The following is a 23,556-nucleotide window of genomic DNA, read 5'->3' on the forward strand; positions in this document are numbered from 1 at the left end:
CATCGAGCCTGCACCGACACATATCCCACCCTATCCCCGTAACCCCATGTATTTAATCCCCCTAACACTAAGGATCAATTTATCATAGCCAATCAACCTAACCCGCACATCTTTGGACTGTGGGAGGAAACCGGAGCACCCGGAGGAAACCCACGCAAACACGGGGAGAATGTGCAAACTCCACACAGACAGTCGCCCGAGGCCGGATTCGAACCCGGGTCCCTGGCGCTGTGAGGCAACAGTGCTAACCACTATGCCACCGTGCTGCCCCTAATGCCATTGAATATCAAGGGGTGGTGGTTAGTCTTGTTGGAGATAATAATTGCCTGGCACTTGTATGGTGCGAATGTTACCTGCCACTTATCAGCCCAAGCCTGAATGTCATCCAGGTTTTGTTGCATGCGGGCATGAACTGCTTCATTATCTGAGGTGTGCTACCGGCGAAGATCAATTTTACCCACAATCTCTTACAATGACAAGCGCACATAGGAAGATTGTGGCCCAGGGTTGTTAAATTTGCAGTCTGTCACTAGACAACAAACTTTAAACTGCTTACGTCCCAAAGGGGACAGATATCGTGAAATTTTGTTGAGTGATATTAGTAATACATGTAGCTAGTTTATATTTTAAAAAGGTAAAAAAGATATTAAACAAGTTAATGTTTTTGATAAAATAGTGGACAACAGAGGCCAGATCAAGAGGACACAAGGCACAAGTAGGGCTGCAAGCAAAAATGTTGCCCAAGTTGCGTAAAAGGCAACTGTTATGTAACCCATGACAACATCTTCTAGGGATGCTGAAGTGCCAGCCTCTCACCCAATACATAAACCAGCTTAAAGACAACTTGCAGACCTTCAAATGCATAAATACCAAGGACACAGCATATGCCAATAAGAGCATAAACCAAATGTCTTTTTCATCAAATCCATGCAGTCAGAATTAATGCTCCACTGTGTGGTTATATTGTGTCTCAAAATCTCTTTAATGCTTCAATACAAAAAAGTTGAAAAATTGACACTTCTAAATACTTCAAACAACTGATAGATGGGGTAAAGGAGGATGATTGTAACGTTTTAATAATCCGTAGGTTGGCTTTGGCTGTGAAGCCACAAGTGCTAAGAACAGACTTCATTAAGAAAAAGTAGAACTTGGCAAGAACATTATCAGCTTTGTGGTGTGGCTTAGAGCCAAAAGGATTCCAACAGAGTCTTCAATGTTTCATACAAAGGACTTCACAACCAGGCAATTCACATCACATAATTAATGGCTTTAGTGCTTTCACATTCAACTTGATAAGTCAAAGGAAATGATTTAAGAGACTTTGCATGTACATTGAAGTGACCTGGACAATTCCTCCTAGAAAGAAAGTTCAACAAGGCATTACACTGGACTTTGCTGGCAAAGTCATTAGGTTAGTAACAGTAAATGGAATTCCCTTTCAAATGACATTCATTTTATTAAATTGCATGTTGCATACAATATCCTTTATGTCATCTGATTACTCTTTGTAAAATGAGAAGCAAAGATCTCAGGGATATATTTGTCCATATGGTAAAATGATGGGAAATGACCTGAAATGATGCGCAGACCTTGATCATTCCCTAATTAATTGGCCCAGCGTGACCAACTTGGATGTGTGTTTGGCAACAGCTCCTTTGTGCCTTCTTTCCATAAAGTGTATAAACAGTTTTGAAGGGACGAGTAAGTTATTTCTTCTGGAGGCCACGCAGAGAGACTGGATATGGCATGGCAATACATTGGCCCGGAATTTGCGGTTGAAATGGTGGCAAAACTGTCAGCGTTCGCCATCATTACAATGTGAATCTGACAGCAACTTCTGGGGTACGCACATGCACAGTTAAACGCGGAAATCTAGAAGTTGCTGTCAGTCATTTCCTGCTCCTCCACAGGGCATGCTGTTGAACTCCCCACAGACAGCAATCAATTGAAACCACTGAACTGACAAGGACTTGAGTTTTTACGCTGGAATATCGCTCTTAAAAACCCCCTGAATAAGTCAAGCCTTGTTGAATGAGGTGTAACTGGGTTTTTCATGGCATACTGAGTCACAATTACTGCTGAACAACCGCTCTGGCCCTAGTGCAGCCCTTTGGCATTTGTGAAATGTCAAATTTTTTCCATTATGATAAAAATTCCATGTTTTTTATTTTTAAAAATTAAAGCTTGTTTATGATATTTCAGCTTCAACCTTCATGCCATATGTATGTCCCAATCTTCATTTCACTGTCTGTAAAATGATTAAAAAGTGAAGGATAAAACCTGCTTTTTACTTCCTGGTTTGCGGTCTGTGGGAATTCTTCAATGTGATTGGCTGCTTAGCCAGCCTGATATCACTTGCTGAATATCCCCTAGACTTGGCATAAGATTCAAATTAATGCCGGGAGAGCGGAGATCGACACCACAGAGATTGCTGTATTTTTGTGGGCAGCTTTCTTCGAGTCAGCAGCGAGCGCCATCACTTCACCAGTGACTGCAAAATCCGGAACAATCTTATTTCTAATTGTGCAATGGATTCCATTTAAATTGCCTAGAAATTTAAAACATCTTTTGCTACTAAACATAGAGTTGATTTGTAATCAGCATATTGTACAGTAACCGCCATCTTCAATTAGATTACCTGTCCCAAGGTTTTAGAGGAACTTGGAGTACACATAATGTGTAATCAGTCTTATCTAATAAAGCAAACTGAACAGTAAGTCACCGTAATCAATGGCTTTAAGTTTGTCATCATGTTGTAACCCTGCATTATCGTGGACGCAAATCTGTACCACGCCTACCTGCAGTAAAAGTTATGAATGGGTCTCTTAAAGCTGCTTTTATATTGTTCTTTTAGTTTGGATTCCAGGAGCCAACTCCCAGATGCTGGGCTCCTGGAATCCAAATTAAATTAAAGGAATGGTATAAAGCAGCTTTACACATGTGTGGCTAATATACCACATGTAGTACATACAGCATTATTTTCTTGTAATTAGCAGTGGATTACTTCAGAGCTATTGTGGTGTGAACATCAGCATACCCTGCCATCAACTCAAGCACACAGGGGAAAAAAAGCTGACAACAGAATAAAATTACATAAAAGGGACACAGGCGATTGATTTCAATAGGTCATCCCAGTTTCAGATTATCGTGACAGCTATAACCAGATTCACAGTTCAGGGCATCATGAGATTACTACCTTCAATCAGTTTTGGGTATCCTTTATTATATATATGCATGTAATTAATTACAACAGGAACAGCACTCCCACTATCGTTCCAAATCCAACATCTTGCAGTATACTGCAGTTGCATGCACCTAGTGGGAACATTCCACCCATCTGTGGTGTGGCCCCGTTTCCTCGGTAGCAAGTGCTTTTTACGTCTATTATGCAGTTGGCTTGGAGATCAAGTGAAGGAGATTGATCTTGTAATTCTTTAACAAAAGCTGTTAGCCAAAAGGGCATATTTAAAATTTACAATTTATACAAAAGTTCCATAAAAAAGCTTTATATGCACCAGGAGCTTTATGCATATACGAGCTGGTGTAATGTAGTGAAAGGGTAATAACAGAGCTCAACGCAGGTATAATCATGTAGCTTGTGCAACTGCAGTACCAGCTTTTCTTTTCTACACATTTGTGATACTGCTACATGTACGATGGACTGGAATATTCTTTGTTGTTAAACGAGTTTCAAATGGAAACACATCATATCAGAGCATTACTAGTGTGGCAGGTGATTATGGTGCTATTTTCATGCAGCCTTTTAAGCATCCAAGCAGCTGTGCATAGCAGCTAAGGTTTGGTCCCATTACAGTTAGACTGCTAACTAATGTAAATACCACATTGCATTGGATGACAGATTAGCCTGTAAATAGTAACCGTTTCCAAAGAGATCAAAAATCAATGAGAGAAATCTGCAGGGGTTACACAACTTTTTTAGGCCTAAAATGCAGGACCATTCCCCACCAGTGCCAATTAAAAAGAATAAAAGCAAAATGACTATTTTACTGTTTATTCGGTTGTCTATTTAATGAGTATGTACTAAAAACTGCAAAAAAGCCAAGGGTTAAATTGGCACAGATAAAGACTGCAGTGATCTAAATGAGTGAAATTCAAAGGGATATTATCCAATTACAAAAGACTGCATTTCCCAAAACAATATTAAATGTATATAGCCAATCTTTAACAATGGCATATTCTAAACTAAATGGCACCTTCGATTTCCTACTGTGCTTTCCCAACACTAAACATCTGTCTGGTTTCTGAACTCATAGCTTTTCCTTTGAGAAATATCTTATGTATGACCTTAAGTCATTACCTTTCACATGCTGTTTCTAACCATAAAAAAATACAAGTTAAAAATTGAACATAGGCAAAAAAAAATCACAAGGACTTACTGCTCCCAAATTAACATGGGTAGTTGCAGTTACATGACTATTATAAAAGTAACCTGGGTTAATGACAGTAACTGTTGATATTTGTGTAGCTCTCAAGATCAGTTGTGTACCAGCTAGCTCCCCCAGTGAGTCAGTCAGCAGGGAGTGTTTGAACACAAACATAAATAAACAAATGGACATGCTGCTGCTATTCTGAAGTTGATGGTTAAAGAGACTTGTTGGCAACAATGATAAAAGAGAAGGTTGAATGAACCAAAAGCAACTGAAAAAATGCTCTAATGTAAGTTTCAACAGCCGACAGTGCAATGGGATGCTCGTAGAATTGCATTGGGATTGTTTGAATCTATACTTCTGAAGATTTTCAGCTAACTAATCCACAGTAAATTACAAGGAAGCTCAATGTCAAATACATTTTTGATTGTGGTGCAAAAATAGGACTGTCTCTCAAACATTTCAGAAAGTACGTTTGAATGTAATAAATGTTCATTAGGCACAGGACACGTGAGGACCATATTAAATAGTCCAGTTGCTGTTTAACCTGACCCTTCGCCAAAGATGTAGAATTTCTGGCTGATAGGATACTCTGTATGGACATTGGGGGCTATCATATCAACCAACAAGACAGAAAAAAATCTTCGGCCCATGATTAAACAATTCACAGCCGTTACTAGATCAACAAGAAGCCGACCTGAAAAAGAAGAGATTCCAAAAAAGTTTGCTTTCCTTTCTTAGGTTATGCTAATTAAATACGAATCCTAGCGTAGGAAATGTCTGACAGTAACTGGGAAAAGCATTTCTGCAAAGCCTTGTTGGATAGAAGCAAATGCAGCTGATTTGCGGTTTTTATGGAAAACATGGTCAGTGGGGTTACGGGGATAGGGTGGGATATGTGTTGGTGTAGGGGTTACGGGGATCGGGTGGGATATGTGTCGGTGCAGGCTCGATGGGCCGAAATGGCCTCTATCTGCACTGTGGGGTTTCTGTGATTTGCAGAACACAGTTCCCCAAACACCAGTAAAAATCGTGGAAAATCACGTAATCCCATATGATTAGAAACAAAATTTGGTTTATTCAGTCGCCATAAACCAGTGAGCCTAATGATAAACAGACAGAATAATGGAATGCCTTCCCACAAACCAGTAACAATTCCAGAATCCTTTCTACCCGTGATAAAACCTGGATCTGACTTAGTCACTGAAAAATCATGGCACTGATTAAAAAAAGATTTTCTTTCCAAATAATGATGCAAGGGGGGTGGTCTGGACCAGAAACAACGCAACAAAATACACTTTCCTAAAAATTCAACAAAAGCTTTCTTCCAGCTGAGCCAGAATGACAATCCTGAACTGAACAGCAAACTAAAGCTCATCCATGCTATTTTCACAACCTTCTGCCATTTTCCTCTTTTATATAGATTCAAATAGTAATTCAGGTTATTTAAAATAAGTAGCTGTTAGCCACACGATACTACTGAAATAAAGTATCATTTAATTTTTGAGCTAGCAGTAATCCCACTTACAGCACTAATGACAGGGCAGCTATAACTCTCAAAGCAGACACACCCATATTCATGTCTTTAGAGTAGCTGCTTCCAACTGAAAAATAGAGGGGGCTGGAAGGGAGAGGTAACCTCAATACACCCTGCTGTAACTTAGTGACAACAAGGAACATCCTGAAATGTATGAAAGATTATAGTCTATTCTTAATTCAAAGTCACCACTTCAAATTATCTGATTTGATTCATTTTTAGCACTTAATTACTTTGTTATTTCTGTTGCTTGATTCAAACTGCTGGATAATGCTTTATCAAGCACAAAAAAATAGAATTATCAGGAGCAAACTGTAATATATAGTTTATGTGTCTGTTTTTAGAATGAGGTACAGTATGTGCAGATCCCTAACACTTGAACAGCTGTAGCACTGCCATCACATGTCCTGAACTTGGGCATTTCAAACCAGTCAATGACAAAGTAGCAATCAGCATTCCTAATAAGCAGAGTAAGTCGACTTGACATTTCATTTTTCATAGAAATACTATAATAAATTAATTCATTTTAATTATAGACCCCATTATTGGAACTGTCAAACCATCCCCCCACCCTCCCCCAAACAGCACCAATTTGTGGCACAGGGTATCCCAGACCTCATTCACATCCCACCCGACAGCTGCCCGCCTGAAACTGGTGGAATGAGGCAGGTGGCCGATATTAAAATCAGGTTGCCCATCAGCTGGAAGGTAATTGAGAGGGAGGTGGTTTTGGCAAGGTCTCGCAGGTGGGAAGGCGAGGCGGCAGCCCGGGCAGCAGGAGGCCAAGGTTTTCCTGTGGAACCTGGAGGAGTTCCCCTGCTCTCCAAACCACACAAAGGAAAAGTTTTTAAACACTTATCTGTTAAAGTCTCTTCAGCCTACAGAGCAGATTTTACTCAGCATGGCAGCTATGACGGGCACCCTGCAGTTAAAAGGCCATTGGGGTCCTAAATGATCCTGATTTGCATATATGAATGCGACTCCTACCTGATTTAGGCTGACAGCTCATCTGCTGCCAAAACCGCAAGCGTTAAAATCCCCGAACAGGAATGGAGGGGGCAACTGTTCCACTCTTTTTTAATTGCACCCCCCCAACCAGTTTCCGCTAGCTGGCAGGGTGGGGGGGGGGGGGGGGGGGGGGGGGGGGGAAGAGAGAAAGTTAAAATCCCCTCTAAGGTGAATGTACATTCCCTGAATAAGAGAGCAGGCAATCATTTTACTGCTCACCTTTTAACAGTTATGCTGTTAATCCAGGTGCTAGGAGTGGTGCAAGATCAGCCCAGACAAACTTGTCTGCCAATTTTTTTCCTCCCTGTGGAGCAAGTTCCTTACCTACACCTGGTGCACATTTGACAGTCTGAATTATATATGTGGAATGTGAATCCATGTCTTACCACGGTGCCAAACCACTACTTACTGTAAATTACTGATTCATTGTAACTTTGCTTTATTGTGTCCCGAACACAATCTATTCAAACCCATGTCTTCTTTTGCAACTTTACCTTCTTTATTAACCATCAAAAGTCCTCTGGTGATAATAGTGATTGTTCGGTAAATCCATTTCTTCATTGGTGTTTTTTCTGGTGGGAATGGGTTACTAGTTCGGGCTTCAATGAGCCAGGACCCCGGCTCAGTGAGCAAAATTTTCAGGGTAAGTTGCAAAAAAATGAATTCTAGTCCTTACAATCCATTCCACACCTACCTTAAGGACTGGACTTCACAAATCCTTCTCTCCTCTCCCAGGCAGTATCAGTATTTCTGGCACAAAATACAGCCAGAATACCATGGGGAGGAGGGCATTGGCACACTGCATTTTGGCCATTAATAGCAGCAGTGCAAATGCATAATACAACAACTAGGCACCCTTACCCCTGCCCCAGAAGAAACATCAGGCTGAAGTCTATGCCCGTTTCCTCGTAAAATTCAAGTCTAACGTCAGTCCGTGATTTTACTCAATACAGTTCTGATATTATTCATCCTGAAAAGTTAAACCATAAAGCTAGGCTGAATCAATTTAAAATTCAGTGACCATAGGGTAGAGGTGTCCAAATTGCAGCCATTGGGCTACATGCACACCGGCTCTGGCAATCCAGCCATCGAAGCCCGGGCAAGCTAGTGCTATGTGTGTTTCACTTATTTGCCGATTTATCCTGTTTGAATTTTGTGGGTGTGAATGTTGGGAAGGGGCTATTTCTAGTGCTGCTGCCTGATTTGTGGCTAAGTCGCAAATCAGAACGCCAAGATCTGATGGTATCAGCAACTTGAGATATATGCAAGTTAGAAGAAATATAGATTTAAACTTTAAATATGGGCCTCACATTAATAATGTAGTCCGAGAACAATACAGAAAATGACTCAGGACTCAAAAAGCCGTATCTTGATCATATATTTTCTTACTGACTTGTGTTCGTTCCAGCACATTTACAACTTCAAACTGCCAAATTAGATTTTTTTTTAAATTTATTCTTAGGACAATGCTGGCAAGGCCACATTTATTGCATATCTCAAGCTGCCCTGAGAAGCTGCTTTCTTGATGGCAATTATATATATTTTTTTAACAACTGAATCTTTGCTAGGTCACTTCACAGGACGTTGGAATCAACCGCATAGTGTAGGACTGGAATGATGCGTAGGCCAGACCGGGTAGGTTTCCTTCCCTGAAGGACATTAGTGGACTCGATTTCATGATAAGTTTTTCCTAATGCAGCCCATAAATTAACAAATGCACTGAATTCAATTTCACAACTTTCTCTGGTGGAATTAGAAGTCAGCCCCTGGGTTGTAAATTCAGTACCATAACCACTGCACTATCATACTCCTGCATGGTTTCAATGTGTAATTATTTCTCATCTGGTGCTGAAATCTTTTGATTCTTTTTGACGGCTGTAATGAAAAACCAAACTCAGGTGAGGGTTTGTTTATTATGTCACCGACTGCAGCTGGCTATTCATCTTCCTCCAATTACATTCTCAACCACTTTTACACAGAGCAGTAACTAGTTCAGACAGCAACAGCACATACTGTGCAGTCAGTATTGTGTTTGGTTACAGAGTAAAGGATAGTCCTGTGATACACATCTATGGTTATCTTCTTGAGGCAATAAATGTTGATTGTTTTGAATTGGTTTCTAATAGAACTTCTCTAAATCAGAGTTAGCTTTCACATTCTGTGCAACACATTCTGAATTCCTTAAGGGAATAACTGAATGGGATTTTGTTGAAAACCTCTGAACCCAATCAAAACTTTTCCTGGTAAAAGTGAAAGAAACCTACCAATTACAGTACTGCCTTGAAACATCAGAATTTATTTCAAGTAAACAAGGTAATTTTCTCTACAAAAACTCTGATGTCCTAAAGCATTAATGTATATAACGGTTCAGAGCTCTAAAATGGGGCACAGATTGGCCATTTCAACAAATACCAGTGCCTCCACTGCACAAGGCAAATCTCACTCTCAGACTAATTTTTAAAACTTGCAGGATAGATATTGACAAGCTCACACATCTGAGTAAAATAGAAGTCTAAATCCAGCCAGTAAAACGTCAATTAAATCTGCTATATTAGAAATTAATGGAGTGATGTTAATAGGAAGCTAATGTATTCATCTGAATAAAATTTTTAAAAATTAAAAGGTAATTTAATTCACATTATTTGCATCTAATCTTAAAGTTGCAGCATCCTTCTGGTATGTTGCGCTCTCCTAAATGCTTTCAGGAATTCCATCATGTAACAATCTTTATCCATCCAACCTTTATGATTGCAATGTTTAGGCATCACACCAACATTAATGAATAATGCAGAACTCCACTATTTTCTCCAGTGGGCTATGTGGAATGGTTTTCAAACAGATTTAGAAAATGAATTGCCCCAAAGTGCTCATTACTGCAGTATTTTCTTATTTAGACATAAATCATGCAAAATAATTTTTTGAAGACCTCTTGATAACATACTGGAGCTGCATGATATTCGATTTTCTATATAAAAGTTAGACGGCTGAAGTCAGCTTTGGTTTAGTGGTAACACTCGTACATCTGAGCCAGAAAGTTGTGGGTTCAAGCCTCACGAGACTTGAATGCATAATCTAGCCCAAGGGAGTGCTGCACTGTCTGAGGTGCCATCTTTTGCATGAGATGTTAAACAGAGGTTGCATCTGCCCCATCAAGTGTATGTAGAAGATCCCATGGCCCTATTTGAATATGAGCAGGGGAGTTCTCCTGGTGCCCTGGCCAAATTTAGTCCTCAATCAGCACACCACAACAGATTATCTGATCATTTGTCTCATTGAAGTTTGTGGAAGCTTGCTGTCTGCAAATTGGCCACTGCATTTCCCTACATTACAGCAATGACTATCCTGTGAAGTGCTTAGAGATGTCCCAAAGCCATTATATAAATGCAAGTATACAAGTCTAACAAATATCTGAAGTACCTTGACATTTACAAAGGGTTAATTTTTGATCTGGAAAGCTGACTAGCTCATTAAATTGGGCATAGCACAGCCTTTGAATCTTTGCCAACTTGCTAAAAGATCTGGCTGGAATCCTGAGCACTCCAGCCATTTCCCTGGTTATGTTTGACTCCTAACCAGAATGCTGTGAATTTGGGTCCAGGGCTGCCGGTCACTCACTCATTTGAGAAGGCTGATCACCACCTTCTCAAGGGCAATAATTGCTGACCTTGCTAGCAACACCTAAATCCAGAAAATGAATAAAAAACCCAAGACACCAGCAGCGGAGTGATATGGAAACAAGGCATTTCTTTCTCTTTTGGAGGAGGTGGTGCCAGTTCTGGACAGAATTTCACACTTTGACTATCTCTTACACTATTCCAAACTATCATGGAATGGGGGGGGGGGGGGGGGCGGGGAAAGAGAGGAAGAAGCAACATTATAAAGAGAATAAGTAAAATATAATTTTTTCAATTAATTTGAAGATACAAAAAAGATTAAACATTTTTCTACATATTTCACAATTAAAGGTTATATTATTTAACATAAGGAAATATGCCCACAGGCTTAATCAACTGCAATCGTTTTTCGACACTCTCTTAAATGTGCAAATCATGCAGGAGAGAGAGAATTATGTTGACATTAAAATGTTGCTCTTATTACCACTGATGCTACATCAAGTAAAAGTCTTCATCACTAATGAGAACACTTCATTTATATCATAGAGCCATTTACACATCTTAATGTCTCATATGTCTCCTGCAGATTTCCTATTCTCAAAAACAGTTTTCAACAAATGTATAAATACCATACAGGTCATTCAACCAAAAAACTGATTGTTTACACATATTTGGCAAGAGACTTGCCCAGAAATTCGGGTCGGAGGCTTCCCGTGGGTGCAAGCCTCCGACCTGCACTTACCTAGCTCGCCGGCCTTTGTGCTGTGGGCCCGCGTGGGATTCCGATCCTGGGCCTCCTCCAACTGCCGGCGCACAGTGCTTGCGTATCCCAGGGGCGCAGTTAGTTCAAAGCGTCCCCTGGGATCACGTGGGCCATGGAGAGCCAATGGTAGCAGGGAATGCCCATTCATAAATTTGACAGGAAGAGCTGTCAAAACTATAAATACAATTCAGCCCCAAAACATAGCTAAAACTTCAAATAAATTTTTTTTTAAATCACATTTTTAAAATAACTATAAATTACATAAAATAACTTTTAAACAATAATTTAAATTTTTGAAAAAATTAATTACAGTTTCTAACGGGGCTAAAAATAAACTTACCTTTCTTTAAAGTATTTAAAAATAATAAACCTGTGGAAAAAATGTTTTAATTTTACTTAATTCACCACTTACCTTGTTAAAAGCAGGCCTTACGACTGCTTTTTACAAGCGTAGCTCCTGGAGACTTACCCTCCCGGAGAAAGCTGCAAAAAAAACGTAAGTTCCAGGCGCACGCGCTGCCTCTCCGGCACACGCGTTCGACCTGTGAACCCCTTCCTTTAAGGGAACGGAAGTTCCGGTTTCCCGCGCATGCTCAGTGCATGTACAAAACCGGCACTTTCGTTGGGCTTACGCGCGAGTACCCAGCGCGTACTCACTTGTGGGGACCCGAATTTCTGGGGCTAATTTCCCCTCAAAGCACCAACTGTCACCAACCTAACGACAACATTACAAAACTGCAAATTATTCCTAGCAGCATATTAGTATCCCCAAGTAAATCTTTAAAGTAGTTGTGCGTGCTCTCTACATTTACCAGTATGTCTCAGTCACCCTTTTTAACCATGTTTTAAAACTGCTTATTAGAAGTAGCCGGAAAGCTTCAGAATAGAACTTCTGGATTTTTGCACCAGAAAAGAACAATCATTTGTGGCAGTTAACACAACGTGCAAGTTCCAAAAGACGTTCAGCACTCAAAAGAGTTAATCTGCGCCGTTTCATTTCAGTGATGAAATGGGGGAATTCTGGACAAAATATCTGATTTAAGGCCTGAAACAGGTTAACAGCAGGCAAGTGAGCCACAGCAGCAAATGTAAACTCTCTCAATGTATAGCTTTTAGGACACTATGTACTCAGAAAACAAAGAATTCAGAACAAGTTACCAACGAGAATGTGGTCAGTGTCTTTACCTCAACCTCACATGTGTGTTCAGAGCCATCCAGAAGAGTCACTTTGCACAGCATGTTCTTTGGCTTTTTTACTACTTTCAAAGGAGATTTGGATAACTTGCTGGAAGAGGATTTTTGGGAGAGTTTGTCGTCCTCAGCCTGGTGGTCTTCCTGCTGACCCACAGTAACTTTACCAGAAGCTCCGTCCGCCTCTTTTTCTCGTTCACCAATCTATGACCAATTAATTTGTCTCATAAGAACATATTCCATACAACAGTTAAAAGCTCACTACAAACAATATGGTGCCACGCAGCTTTTCACTCACAGATAAGATTTAACTAAAAAAAAATTGAAGAAACTAAATTTACTAAGATTAAATTAAAGTGACATTTCAATGGCAAAATATTTTATATTATTTAATTAGAAACAAAGTCTACAAAAGTGTTTTCTAGACTCAAAAGTATGCAGCACAGATACAGGCCACGTGGTCCATTGTGTCTGTGCCAGCTCTTGGCTAAAATTATTCCCATCGCCCATCTCTCCCCCATAGCCCAGTATCATCATCTGCTTCAATTGTTTATCCACTTTGCCCTTAAAGGGTGCAACCTCTCTCTCTACTTTGCTTAGTGGCAATTTTAAATTGATGAGCCCTCGTCACGGATTCGCTAACCAGAGGAAATAGTCGTTCCCTATTCATTCTATTAAAACCCTTCGTAACTTTTAAAATTTCTAATAGATAACCCTCATTTCATAATTTGTGACAATACCTGTACTCCATTTACTGTTGATAGATTAATCTTGCATCCTACTTCACCACCTTCCTTTATCATTAGCTACCATCTAAACAGCAGGTGGGATTGTAGACTTCACCCCAGTTCTAACATTTGTGGCTCAGTTGATGTGCACATCCACCCAAGGGATAGCCATTCTTTCTAGTTGGATAGGGAAACATCAGTCAGTAGCTGGCGAGAATCAGGGAAGCAACAGGCAGGCAGATTGGAGGATTTGACTCAGCTGGGATTTAAATCCGGCACAGGCATGATGAGCCAAATGGCCGCCTCCTGTGCTGTATCATTCTATGATTCAAAGTATCTTCTTAGTCCACTCTGCTCCAGTAGAAGTTCCAGTATCAAAAGTCACTCCTTATAACTATAGTTTCTCATCCCTGATATTACCCTGGTGAATCTACACTGCACGTGCTGTATGGCTTTAATGTCATTTCTATATGATGTCCAAAATTGCTCATACTACTCTAACTATGGCCTAAACATTGGCTTGTACCACTTTATTTTTCAACTCTATGCCCCTATTTATAAACCAAAAATAAGCGTTTGCCAAACCCACCCTACTTGTGTGACATAAGCAAATTTCAATATCATACTTCCTATGCCCAAGTCCAACATCTCGAACAAAAATGGACCCAGTACTGGTCAAGAATATACTAATTTCAACCCATTTCCAATCCAAGCCATACCCATTGACCCTAACCCTGTGTTTCCTGTTTGTCGACCAACCTTCTATTCATGCTGTTACAAAAACTCAGGCAGAAAAGAGAAAATGTAACAAGCCTCCTGTGAGACACTTTAGCGAACACCTCTGAAAGTCCACAAGCATCACTCCGACTGCATTCTCTTTATCTATCTTATCAATCACTTCAAAAAAAACTTAGTTTTTATATTTTATTAGACAATGTTAAGGTATATTTTTGCACCAATGTGCCATGACACAAACAATACGTGCATCTGTAGCCAGTTCACTACAAGGGGAGTTACTAATTTAAACCACATCATATATCGAGATCACACAAAGCAGAAGCAAAATGCTTCCCAAAAGAAAGAGAAAAAAAGTCTGATTTAGGGTGTTCTACTTGCCAAAAAAAAGCCATAGGCGACTAGAGGTAAGGGACCGCATAAAACAAAGAAAAAGCATACAAAAATGCAAAAAATAGCACAGATCCTGGTGAATGGGAAAATACAAAGAATAGCAAAGGGTCATAAAACAGATAGTAAGAGCTACAAAAAGGAGTATGAAAAGAAACTTGCAAGGAATATCAAAATCAATACGAAGAATTTTTACAATTACATTAGGAAAAAGAGGGTAGTCAGGAGCAATGTTGGCCCCTTAAAAACTGAAAACATAGAAACATAGAAGATAGGAGCAGGAGTAGGCCATTCGGCCCCTCGAGCCTGTTCTGCCATTCAATGCGATCATGGCTGATCATCCAAATTCAGTACCCGGTCCCTGCTTTCTCCCCATACCCCTTGATCCCTTTAGCCTTAAGAAATATATCCAATTCCTTCTTGAATATATTTAATGTATTGGCCTCTACTGCCTTCTGTGGTAGAGAATTCTACACGTTCACCACTCTCTGGGTGAAGAAATTCCTCCTCATTTCTGTCCTAAATGGCCTACCCCTTATTCTTAGACTGTGACCCCTGGTTCTGGACTCCCCGACCATCGGGAAGATCCTTCCTGCATCTAGTTTGTCCAGTCCTGTCAGAATTTTATAAGTTTCAATGAGATCCCCTCTCATTCTTCTAAACTCCAGCGAGTACAAGCCCAATCGACCCAATCTCTCCTCATGCGTCATTCCTGCCATCCCAGGTATCAGCCTGGTGAATCTTCGCTGAACTCCTTCCATGACAAGAACATCCTTCCTCAGATAAGGCGACCAAAACTGCACACAATACTCAAGATGTGGTCTCACCAAGGCCCTGTACAACTGCAGCAAGACATCTTTGTTCTTGTACTCAAACCCTCTCTCTACGAAGGCCAACATGCCATTTGCCTTCTTAACCGCCTGCTGCACCTGCATGCTTACCTTCAGCGACTGGTGCACAAGGACACCCAGGTCTCGTTGCACTTCCCCTTCTCCCAATCTATTGCCATTCAGATAATAATCTGCCTTCCTGTTTTTGTCACCAAAGTGGATAACCTCACATTTATCCATGTTATATTGCATCTGCCATGCTTTTGCCCAATCACCCAACCTGTCCAAATCATCCTGGAGTTTCTCGGCATCCTCCTCACAGCACACACACCCACCCAGCTTTGTATCATCTGCAAATTTGGAGATATTACATCTAGTTCCCTTGTCTAGATCATTAATATATATTGTGAATAGCTGGGGCCCAAGGACTGATCCCTGCGGTACCCCAATAGTCACTGATTGCCACTCAGAAAAAGACCCGTTTATTCCAACTCTTTGCTTTCTGTCTGCCAACCAGATCTCTATCCATGTAAATACCTTGCCCCCAATCCCATGTGCTTGAACTTTACACGCTAATCTCTTATGCGGGACCTTATCGAAAGCCTTCTGAAAGTCCAAATACACCACATCCACTGGTTCTCCCTTATCTATTCTACCAGTTACATCCTCAAAAAATTCCAGTGGATTAGTCAAGCACGATTTACCTTTTGTAAATCCATGTTGACTTTATCTGATCCTGTCACTGTTTTCCAAGTGCTCTGCTATTACATCTTTTATAATGGACTCTAGCATTTTCCCCACTACCGACGTCAGGCTTACCGGTCTGTAATTCCCCGTTTTCTCTCTACCACCTTTTTTGGATAGTGGGGTAACATTAGCTACCCTCCAATCCATGGGTACTGTTCCAGATTCCATCGAATGCTGGAAGATGATCAGCAAAGCATCAACTATTTCTAGGGCCACTTCCTTAAGTACCATAGGATGTAGATTATCAGGCCCTGGGGATTTATCGGCCTTCAATCCCATCAATTTCCCTAACACCATTTCCCTACAAATACTGATTTCTTTCAGTTCCTCCCTTTCATCAGACCCTATGTTCCCCGACATCTCTGGGAGGTTATTTGTGTCCTCCTTTGTGAAGACAGAACCAAAATATGTATTTAATTGGTCTGCCATTTCTTTGTTCCCCATTATAAATTCCCCTGATTCTGACTGCAAGGGACCTACGCTTGACTTCACCAATCTTTTTCTCTTCACATATCTATAAATGCTTTTACAGTCAGTTTTTATGTTCCCTGCAAGCTTACTCTCATATTCTATTTTCCCTTTCTTAATTAATCCCTTTGTCCTCCTTTGTTGAATCCTAAACTGTTCCCAATCCTCAGGTTTACTGCTTTTTCTGGCCAATTTATATGTCCTCTCCTTGGATCTTATGCTATCCCTAATTTCCCTCGTTAGCCACGGTTGAGTCACCTTTTTTGTTTTATTTTTATGCCAAACTGGGATTAACAAATTCTGTCGTTCATCCATGCGGTCTTTGAATGTTTGCCATTGCCTATCCACCGTCAACCTTTTGAGTGACATTCCCCAATCAATCCTACCCAACTCGCGCCTCAGACCATCGTAGTTTCCTTGATTTAAATTTAGGACCTTAGTCTCCGAGTCGACTACTTCATTCTCCATCTTAATGAAGAATTCGATCATATTATGATCGCTCCGGCCCAAGGGGCCTCGTACAAGATTGCTAATTAATCCTTTCTCGGATAAAATGGCGGACATGTTAAATAATTACTTTGCGTCAGTATTTATAGTAGAGGAAGAGGAAAGCACTTCAGAAATCCCAAGGAAACTAATATTGAATCGGGGACAGGGACTCAATAAAATTAACCGAAGTAAAATAACAGTAATGCAAAAAAACAGTGGCACAAAAGAATGACAAATCCCCAGGACCAGATGGTTTCCATTCCAGGGTTTTACAAGGAAGTGGGTGGGTACATTGAAAGATTGTAGTTAGGGGATCTGCAAAGTTCTCCAGAATCAGATTCAGGATCCTTTCCAATCTAAAGTTGTTCATGTCACTCCACTATTTAAGAATGGCGAGAGAGGGAAACCAGGGAATTATAGACCAATTAGCCTAACATCTGTTGTCAGGAAATTACTAGATTCTGTAATTATGGATAGGGTGACTGAACACCTCGAAAATTTTCAGTTAATCAGAGCGAGCCAGCATGGATTTGTAAAAGGTAGGTTATGCCTGACAAACTTGATTGAATTTTTTGAAGAGGTGACAAAAATAACAGACAGGGGAATGTCTATGGATGTTATTTATATAGACTTCCAGAAGACATTTGATAAAGCCCCACATAAGAGACTGTTAAGTAAGGTAGAAGCCCACGGAATTGGGAGCAAATTATTGACCTGGTTAGGAAATTGGCTGGCTAAGCAGCAGGAGACAGAGTAGGGATAATGGGTAGGTCCTCTAATTGGCAGGATGTGACTAGTGATGTCCCGCAGGGATCTGTGTTGGGGCCTCAACTATTCACAATATTTATTAACGACTTTGACGATGGTACAGAAAGTCACATATCCAAATTTGTAGATGACACAAAGATAGGCGGCATTGTAGGCAGTGTAGATGAAAGCATAACATTACAAAGGGATATGGATAGATTAAGTGAATGGACAAAACTGGCAAATGGAGTTCAATGTAAGCAGATGCTAGGTCATCCACTTTGGACCAAAAAAGGATAGAACAGGGTACTTTCTAAATGGTGAAAAGCTAAAAACAGTGGAGGTCCAAAGAGACTTGGGGCTCCAGGTACATAGATCATTAAACTGTCATGAACAGGTACAGAAAATAATCAAAAAGGCTACTGGAATGCTGGCCTTTATAACTAGAGGACGAGAATACAATGGGGTAGAAGTTTTGCTGCAGTTATACAAAACCCAAGTTAGATCACACCTGGAGTAATGTGAGCAGTTCTGGGCACCACACCTTAGGAAGGATATATAGGCCTTGGAGGGAGTGCAGCGTAGGTTTGTCAGAATGATACACGGACTTCAAGGGTTAAGTCACGAGGAGAGATTACACAAATTAGGGTTGTATTCCCTGGAATTTAGAAGGTTAAGGGGTGATCTGATTGAAGTTTCCAAGCTATTAAGGGGAACATATAAGTTAGACAGAGAGAAACTACTTCCGCTGGTTGGGGATTCTAGGACTAGGGGGCATAGTCTAAAAATTAGAACCGTTCATGAGTGAAATTAGGAAACACTTTTACACACAAAGGGTGGTAGAAGTTTAGAGCTCTCTTCCGCAAACGGCAATTGATGCGAGCTTAATTGTTAATTTTAAATCTGAGATTGATAGCTTTTTGTTAACCAAAGGTATTAAGGGATATGGGCCAAAGGCAGGTATATGGAGTTAGGTCGCAGATCAGCCATGATCTCAGTGAATGGCGGAACAGGCTCGAGGGGCTGAATAGCCTACTCCTGTTCCTATGTTCCTACTTTTGTGTTGTTATGATTTCAGCTTCGCAGTGCTGCAAAACTGACGGTATGAAACTGAAGTCAGTACCCAGATCTGAAGACCATAATACAAGGGCGTGGCCCCCTTGGAGAAACCATTTCATACATCTTGGGCTTGGCACTACCTCGAAAATTACTCAGAGGGCTCTGTTGGGCAGACCACTTGAGCACATTATAAACTTAAGCAGATTTTGTCTTTAATGATTTGAGAGTGTGTTCACTCCTTTGCACACTCCCCAAACACTCAATTTCCCTGGTGGGAGTGGAGCTCAGAAGCTCTGCACATACACGCAAGAACTAATGCGCAGTGAAAATGCAATTCATAGCCATGGATAGCTCAAGATACAACAGTGGTCTTGCCAAGTGCAAATCGTTCTCTGCAGCTATCAGTCTCTGACTAGAGCTGCAATTACCAGTTGAGAGACGACAATTAGCAGCATAATTCCAGGACAGGTGGGGGGGTTCAAATATGTTTATGTATCTTCAATACCATACTAAATTCAGGTTTAAACTGGACGACGTTACTGTAAGAAGCGTGTGTGCTTAGTAAGCTTTGGTTTCTTTTAAAAACATAAAATTATAGAAATCGACTCAGCAAAGAAACAAGGACCTTGTCTTCGGATTTAAATCCCAACCAAGTCAAACCCTCCAATCTGCCTGCCTGTTGCTTCACTGATTCTTAGCCAGCTACTGACCTTGGTGTTTCCCTATCCAACTGGAAAGAGTGGCTATCCCTTGGATGGATGTGCACATCAACTGAGCCACAAATGTTAGAACTGGGGTGAAGTCTACAGTCCCACCTACTGTTTAGATGGTAGCTTAATGATAAAGGAAGGTGAAGTCGGATACAAGACTAATTAATTAAACAAAAGTCTTGTTTCTCATAACATGGTCTACACGATCAACAGTAAATGGAGTACAGGTATTGTCACAAATGATGAAATATGGAGAATTTCACAGTACATTCTATCCATTCTCATTCACCCTTTGGAGGTCATACCTCCTGCAACAGACTGCAAATGGAGCCATTTTCATCTGTTGGATATTTTCACAATTCTTCACTAGACAGCTGAAGCCATATTATGGAAGTCACCTGTTTTATATCACCAACTTGACAACCTGGGGTCATACCAGGATTCCAATTGCCAGTAAGAATTGAGTGCCCGTAGCACATGCTCACGGCCCTAAACACCACCAAATTCGGATACTTTAGTAACACGGTGTCAGCACATGTATGAATGTCAGTTTTAAATTCAGCTATAATCTAAATTCAGCACATTTCCTGCTCACTCTTCGTGCAATTACAGTGACTCAAAGTCTTAGTGTCTTTCATCTGACTTGACTTATCTAAAAGGAGCCATGTAAAAATGTGACATGCCTGCTCCTTCGTCTCAGAATTGCTGATTCCTGCAGGGGTTCCGTCTAGACCGTCTGCCTGCTGATGCTCGGCACTCTGCTGTTGTTCAGCGGCTGCCTCTTTCTTTTCAGAGGCTTCCTTCTGTTCTTGGTCCTGCTTTGATTCAGAGTCTGAGCCCGGTTCCGTTGTCATGGTTGTAAATTATTCCTAGAAGACAGATTAATTAGAGAAAATCAGTTTACAATTGCTTGGTACAGACACAAAAGGGTAAAGTTTCATCTTAACCTCCTTGGTGTGAAGCATCACCTGGGCAGAGAAGAAATTCCAGTGGGTAGAAATGCACATCCCCCACAGAACCTGCCTAATCGACCTTCTATTTAAATGTAGTGGAAGGAAAAACAGGCGAGTTCTGGAACAGGCACGCCAACCTCCCCACCTAATTTTTGTTGCTGCACGCCACCTGGGCAATGTTTAGTGCCCAGGTGCCAAGGATGGAAATCTACCCCAAATACTTTTAACTGAAGTTCTAGGTATCAAATCAGGACACTGGGGCAAATGAGGAAACCTCTCACAAAAACGGTTACCAATTTATATGCCTATCAAAAACTGAAGTCAGGCCCTGATCTGAACTCCAGAACGTGAGAGCGCGACCGTTTTCCCTCCCACCACCACCACCGCCCTCCCACCTTGGAGAAACAATTTCATTTCAGACTATTTTATTTCACCTCCAAAACATCACCTAATTCTGTCCAATCCATTGTTGCCGAAACCCTAACCTACATCTTTATTATGTTGAAGCTTAGCATTTCAAGCATTTGTCCTATCGCCTGCCCCACTTCCACAAACTATAACTCATTCAGGAGACTGTGATGCACATCCCCTCTCACACAAAGTTCTGCACTCCCATCAACGCTACCCTTACCACTGCCCCACCACCAACCCCCCTCACCCATGTCACAGCAAATTGAATTTCAAGATCTTTGCCCTTGCCTTCAAATCCCTCCACTACATCAGTGATGTCCTCCAACCTCCTTCACTCCTCAGACCGCGGCTTACTGCTGATTTCCCACTCCCTCTGCTCCACCACTGACAGCCATTCTTTCAATCACTATACAGGAAACTTTCGATTAACCGGCCCCTAAATAACCGGAACGCTCTATCCACCGGCAAAATTCAGGAGTCGGTTCAGGTAACTTTTTTTTACTTTTAGTTACTTCTTTTACTCCATTTGTTGCTGTGCAAGGGTGTAGCTGAAGCTGTTGCTAAGCTACAGAGACGCTTGCAACTTGTGCCGATTGTTTTGAAGCTGTTCAACAGGGTTTGTTGCTTTATATGGAGCTCTGAGCTCCATATCTTGTACTATAGCGTTCGGTTATCCGGAATTGTTGATGAACCGGCAACACGTCGGTCCCGTCCGTGCCGGATACCAGAAAGTTTCCTGTACCTCTGCCCTCTGGAACTCCAATCCTAACCGCCTATACCTCGTCACCTCCCTCCCTGCTTTCAAAAGCCTCCTAAAGACCTTTGGCTATGCTTTCATTCACACAAATTTTCACTTTTTCCTCTCCCTCCTTTTCAGCGTCTATTTTTATCATCCACTAAGACCGCTTTCTTTATGTGACGAGCACTGAAGTAAAACGTATATTAAAATGTTGGTTAAAAAGTCTTAATGTTTAGTTTATAATTCTTAGGATATTATAACATCCTACAAAATCAATTCCCACTGTATTAATAGAAATCACATTATAAACATCCAATTCCATAAATCCAGTCTACGCGCTTTACAAGATATATAGTCATATGATAGGGAAAAGCATTTTATTTGCACTGAATTTTCTATGAACATATTCCCATGGGTTAGCCATTTGTACTTCAAATATGTAATCCAAGAAAGGCAAAAAGACTAGTCAGGGCACTTATCATGCAGTCATCAGAGAAACAACAAAACAGATTATTTGAAAGAATAAGTCAGCTGCAAATTTCAGCTTGCTACTTAAGACTCAAGACATTTTTGGGACCATATTCTGCAGTTTTCAGGTGCACCAATCTCTGCACAAAGATAGAGTACCATGCTAAACAAAGCATTTCATTCCTCCTATAAGTATTGGATCATTAGCTTGTGCAAGTTATTATTGACAATCTACCAAAATATGAAACCAAAGCACATCACCAATGTTAAAACCCGGAAAATAGCAGATTTAAAGCATTTAACATAGATGGATAATGAAGACAGTTGCTTTCACAAATAAACAGTGAATGGAAATAAAGAGAGATGTTCCAGGATTTAAAAAAAAATGTTCAAAGGGTGTTGCAGTCCAAGAAGCTGAAATATTTTTAAATAATTTTTTTAATATAAACTATACATTTTTCAGTTCTAAACAAACAAATCTGCATTCTTTGTTTTCTGGAGCTTGGAATCCAGATATTTTAATAGAGCTGGGAAGTTAGTCATCTAAATGGAGATTTTAGAAGGCCACATTAAGAACATGTATATGGGAATTACACAACGCAAAGCAACCTTCATACATTTTTGCAGCATCTACTAATAAATCAAGCAATTGTAAATGTAACTTAGTAAACGCTTATATCCTTTTGAGCTTCTTTGCCAAAATCTTTTTCCTGAGCCACAAAAATCAGACAGTCCATAGCCAAATTCCCAAAGGATTCTATTGTCACATCTCTTTATTTAGTTCTACGCTCTTTCCAAGAAAATAGTTTATTTGTAACTTGGTATATTAACAGATCTTTTAAAAAAACAAAATGGGTGATAAAATTCAACATAAAGTCTGCTCCCGCTCTTATGGCGTTATTTTGCCCAAATGTGACGGAAACCTCATTCATGCACTTACAGCGAAATAAAGGCAGCAGAACGCGAGCATCTCTGAGGGATTACCCAGCCAAAGTTCCTTTAAAATATCAGAGCTCACCACTGGGAATGTGAAAAAGGTTTAGATGTGTGGGAAATGTTGTGCTTTCATCTTTTCGTTAGGAGGTCTTATTTACACTGCCATTGTTTTAGCAGCTCTTCGCCAGTCATGCCCTCATCCTTCAGTTTATGCTTCATGTACTGTTTGCTGTCTCAATTCAGATATATGTGCAGACATTGGCAAAATGATACACAACAAATAAGGTTTTGAACTCCTACTGCATTGTGAACAAACACCATGGGGGTAATTTTAACCTAACCCACCTCAAGTCAATGAAGTAATATTGGGCAGGGTGTAAAACCAGTGTTCCACACGATCCCATGGGTTTCCCGCCCAGCGAGTTAAATTAAAATTACCCCCCATATAATTCACTTCCAATACTAGAGTGTAAACTTTAGTAACAATCCAGGAGTCTCCAAAGGAAATGTAAAAGTCTGATTCAGGTGGGAGCCTCATGAATTTAGGCTCATCAGGGCCCCGTTACATATGATGGGGCTCCCCGCAGCCATTTTTATGGCCTACTGGGCAGAGCATCCACCAAGAATGCTCCATTAGACGCTTTC

General features: G+C 40.6%; 1 protein-coding gene across 21 annotated transcripts in view; it reads right to left on the reverse strand.

Annotated features, from left to right (window-relative positions):
• Positions 1-23,556, reverse strand: part of LOC147115025 (band 4.1-like protein 3) — a 335,880-nt gene that overhangs the window by 166,019 nt on the left and 146,305 nt on the right. For all 21 annotated transcript variants that reach the window (XM_085993247.1, XM_085993248.1, XM_085993255.1 and 18 more), the window contains 2 exons: positions 20,088-20,273; positions 12,496-12,705 (listed from right to left, as the gene is read on the reverse strand). In XM_085993247.1, the coding sequence (XP_085849373.1) occupies positions 12,496-12,705; positions 20,088-20,258 (381 nt within the window). In that variant the 5' untranslated portion in view covers positions 20,259-20,273. The remainder of the gene's footprint in view (positions 1-12,495; positions 12,706-20,087; positions 20,274-23,556) is intronic.

This window comes from Somniosus microcephalus, chromosome 7 (genome assembly GCF_052327205.1).
Source record: "Somniosus microcephalus isolate GS21.2 chromosome 7, FLI_Smic_1.0, whole genome shotgun sequence".
Taxonomy (NCBI): domain Eukaryota; kingdom Metazoa; phylum Chordata; class Chondrichthyes; order Squaliformes; family Somniosidae; genus Somniosus; species Somniosus microcephalus.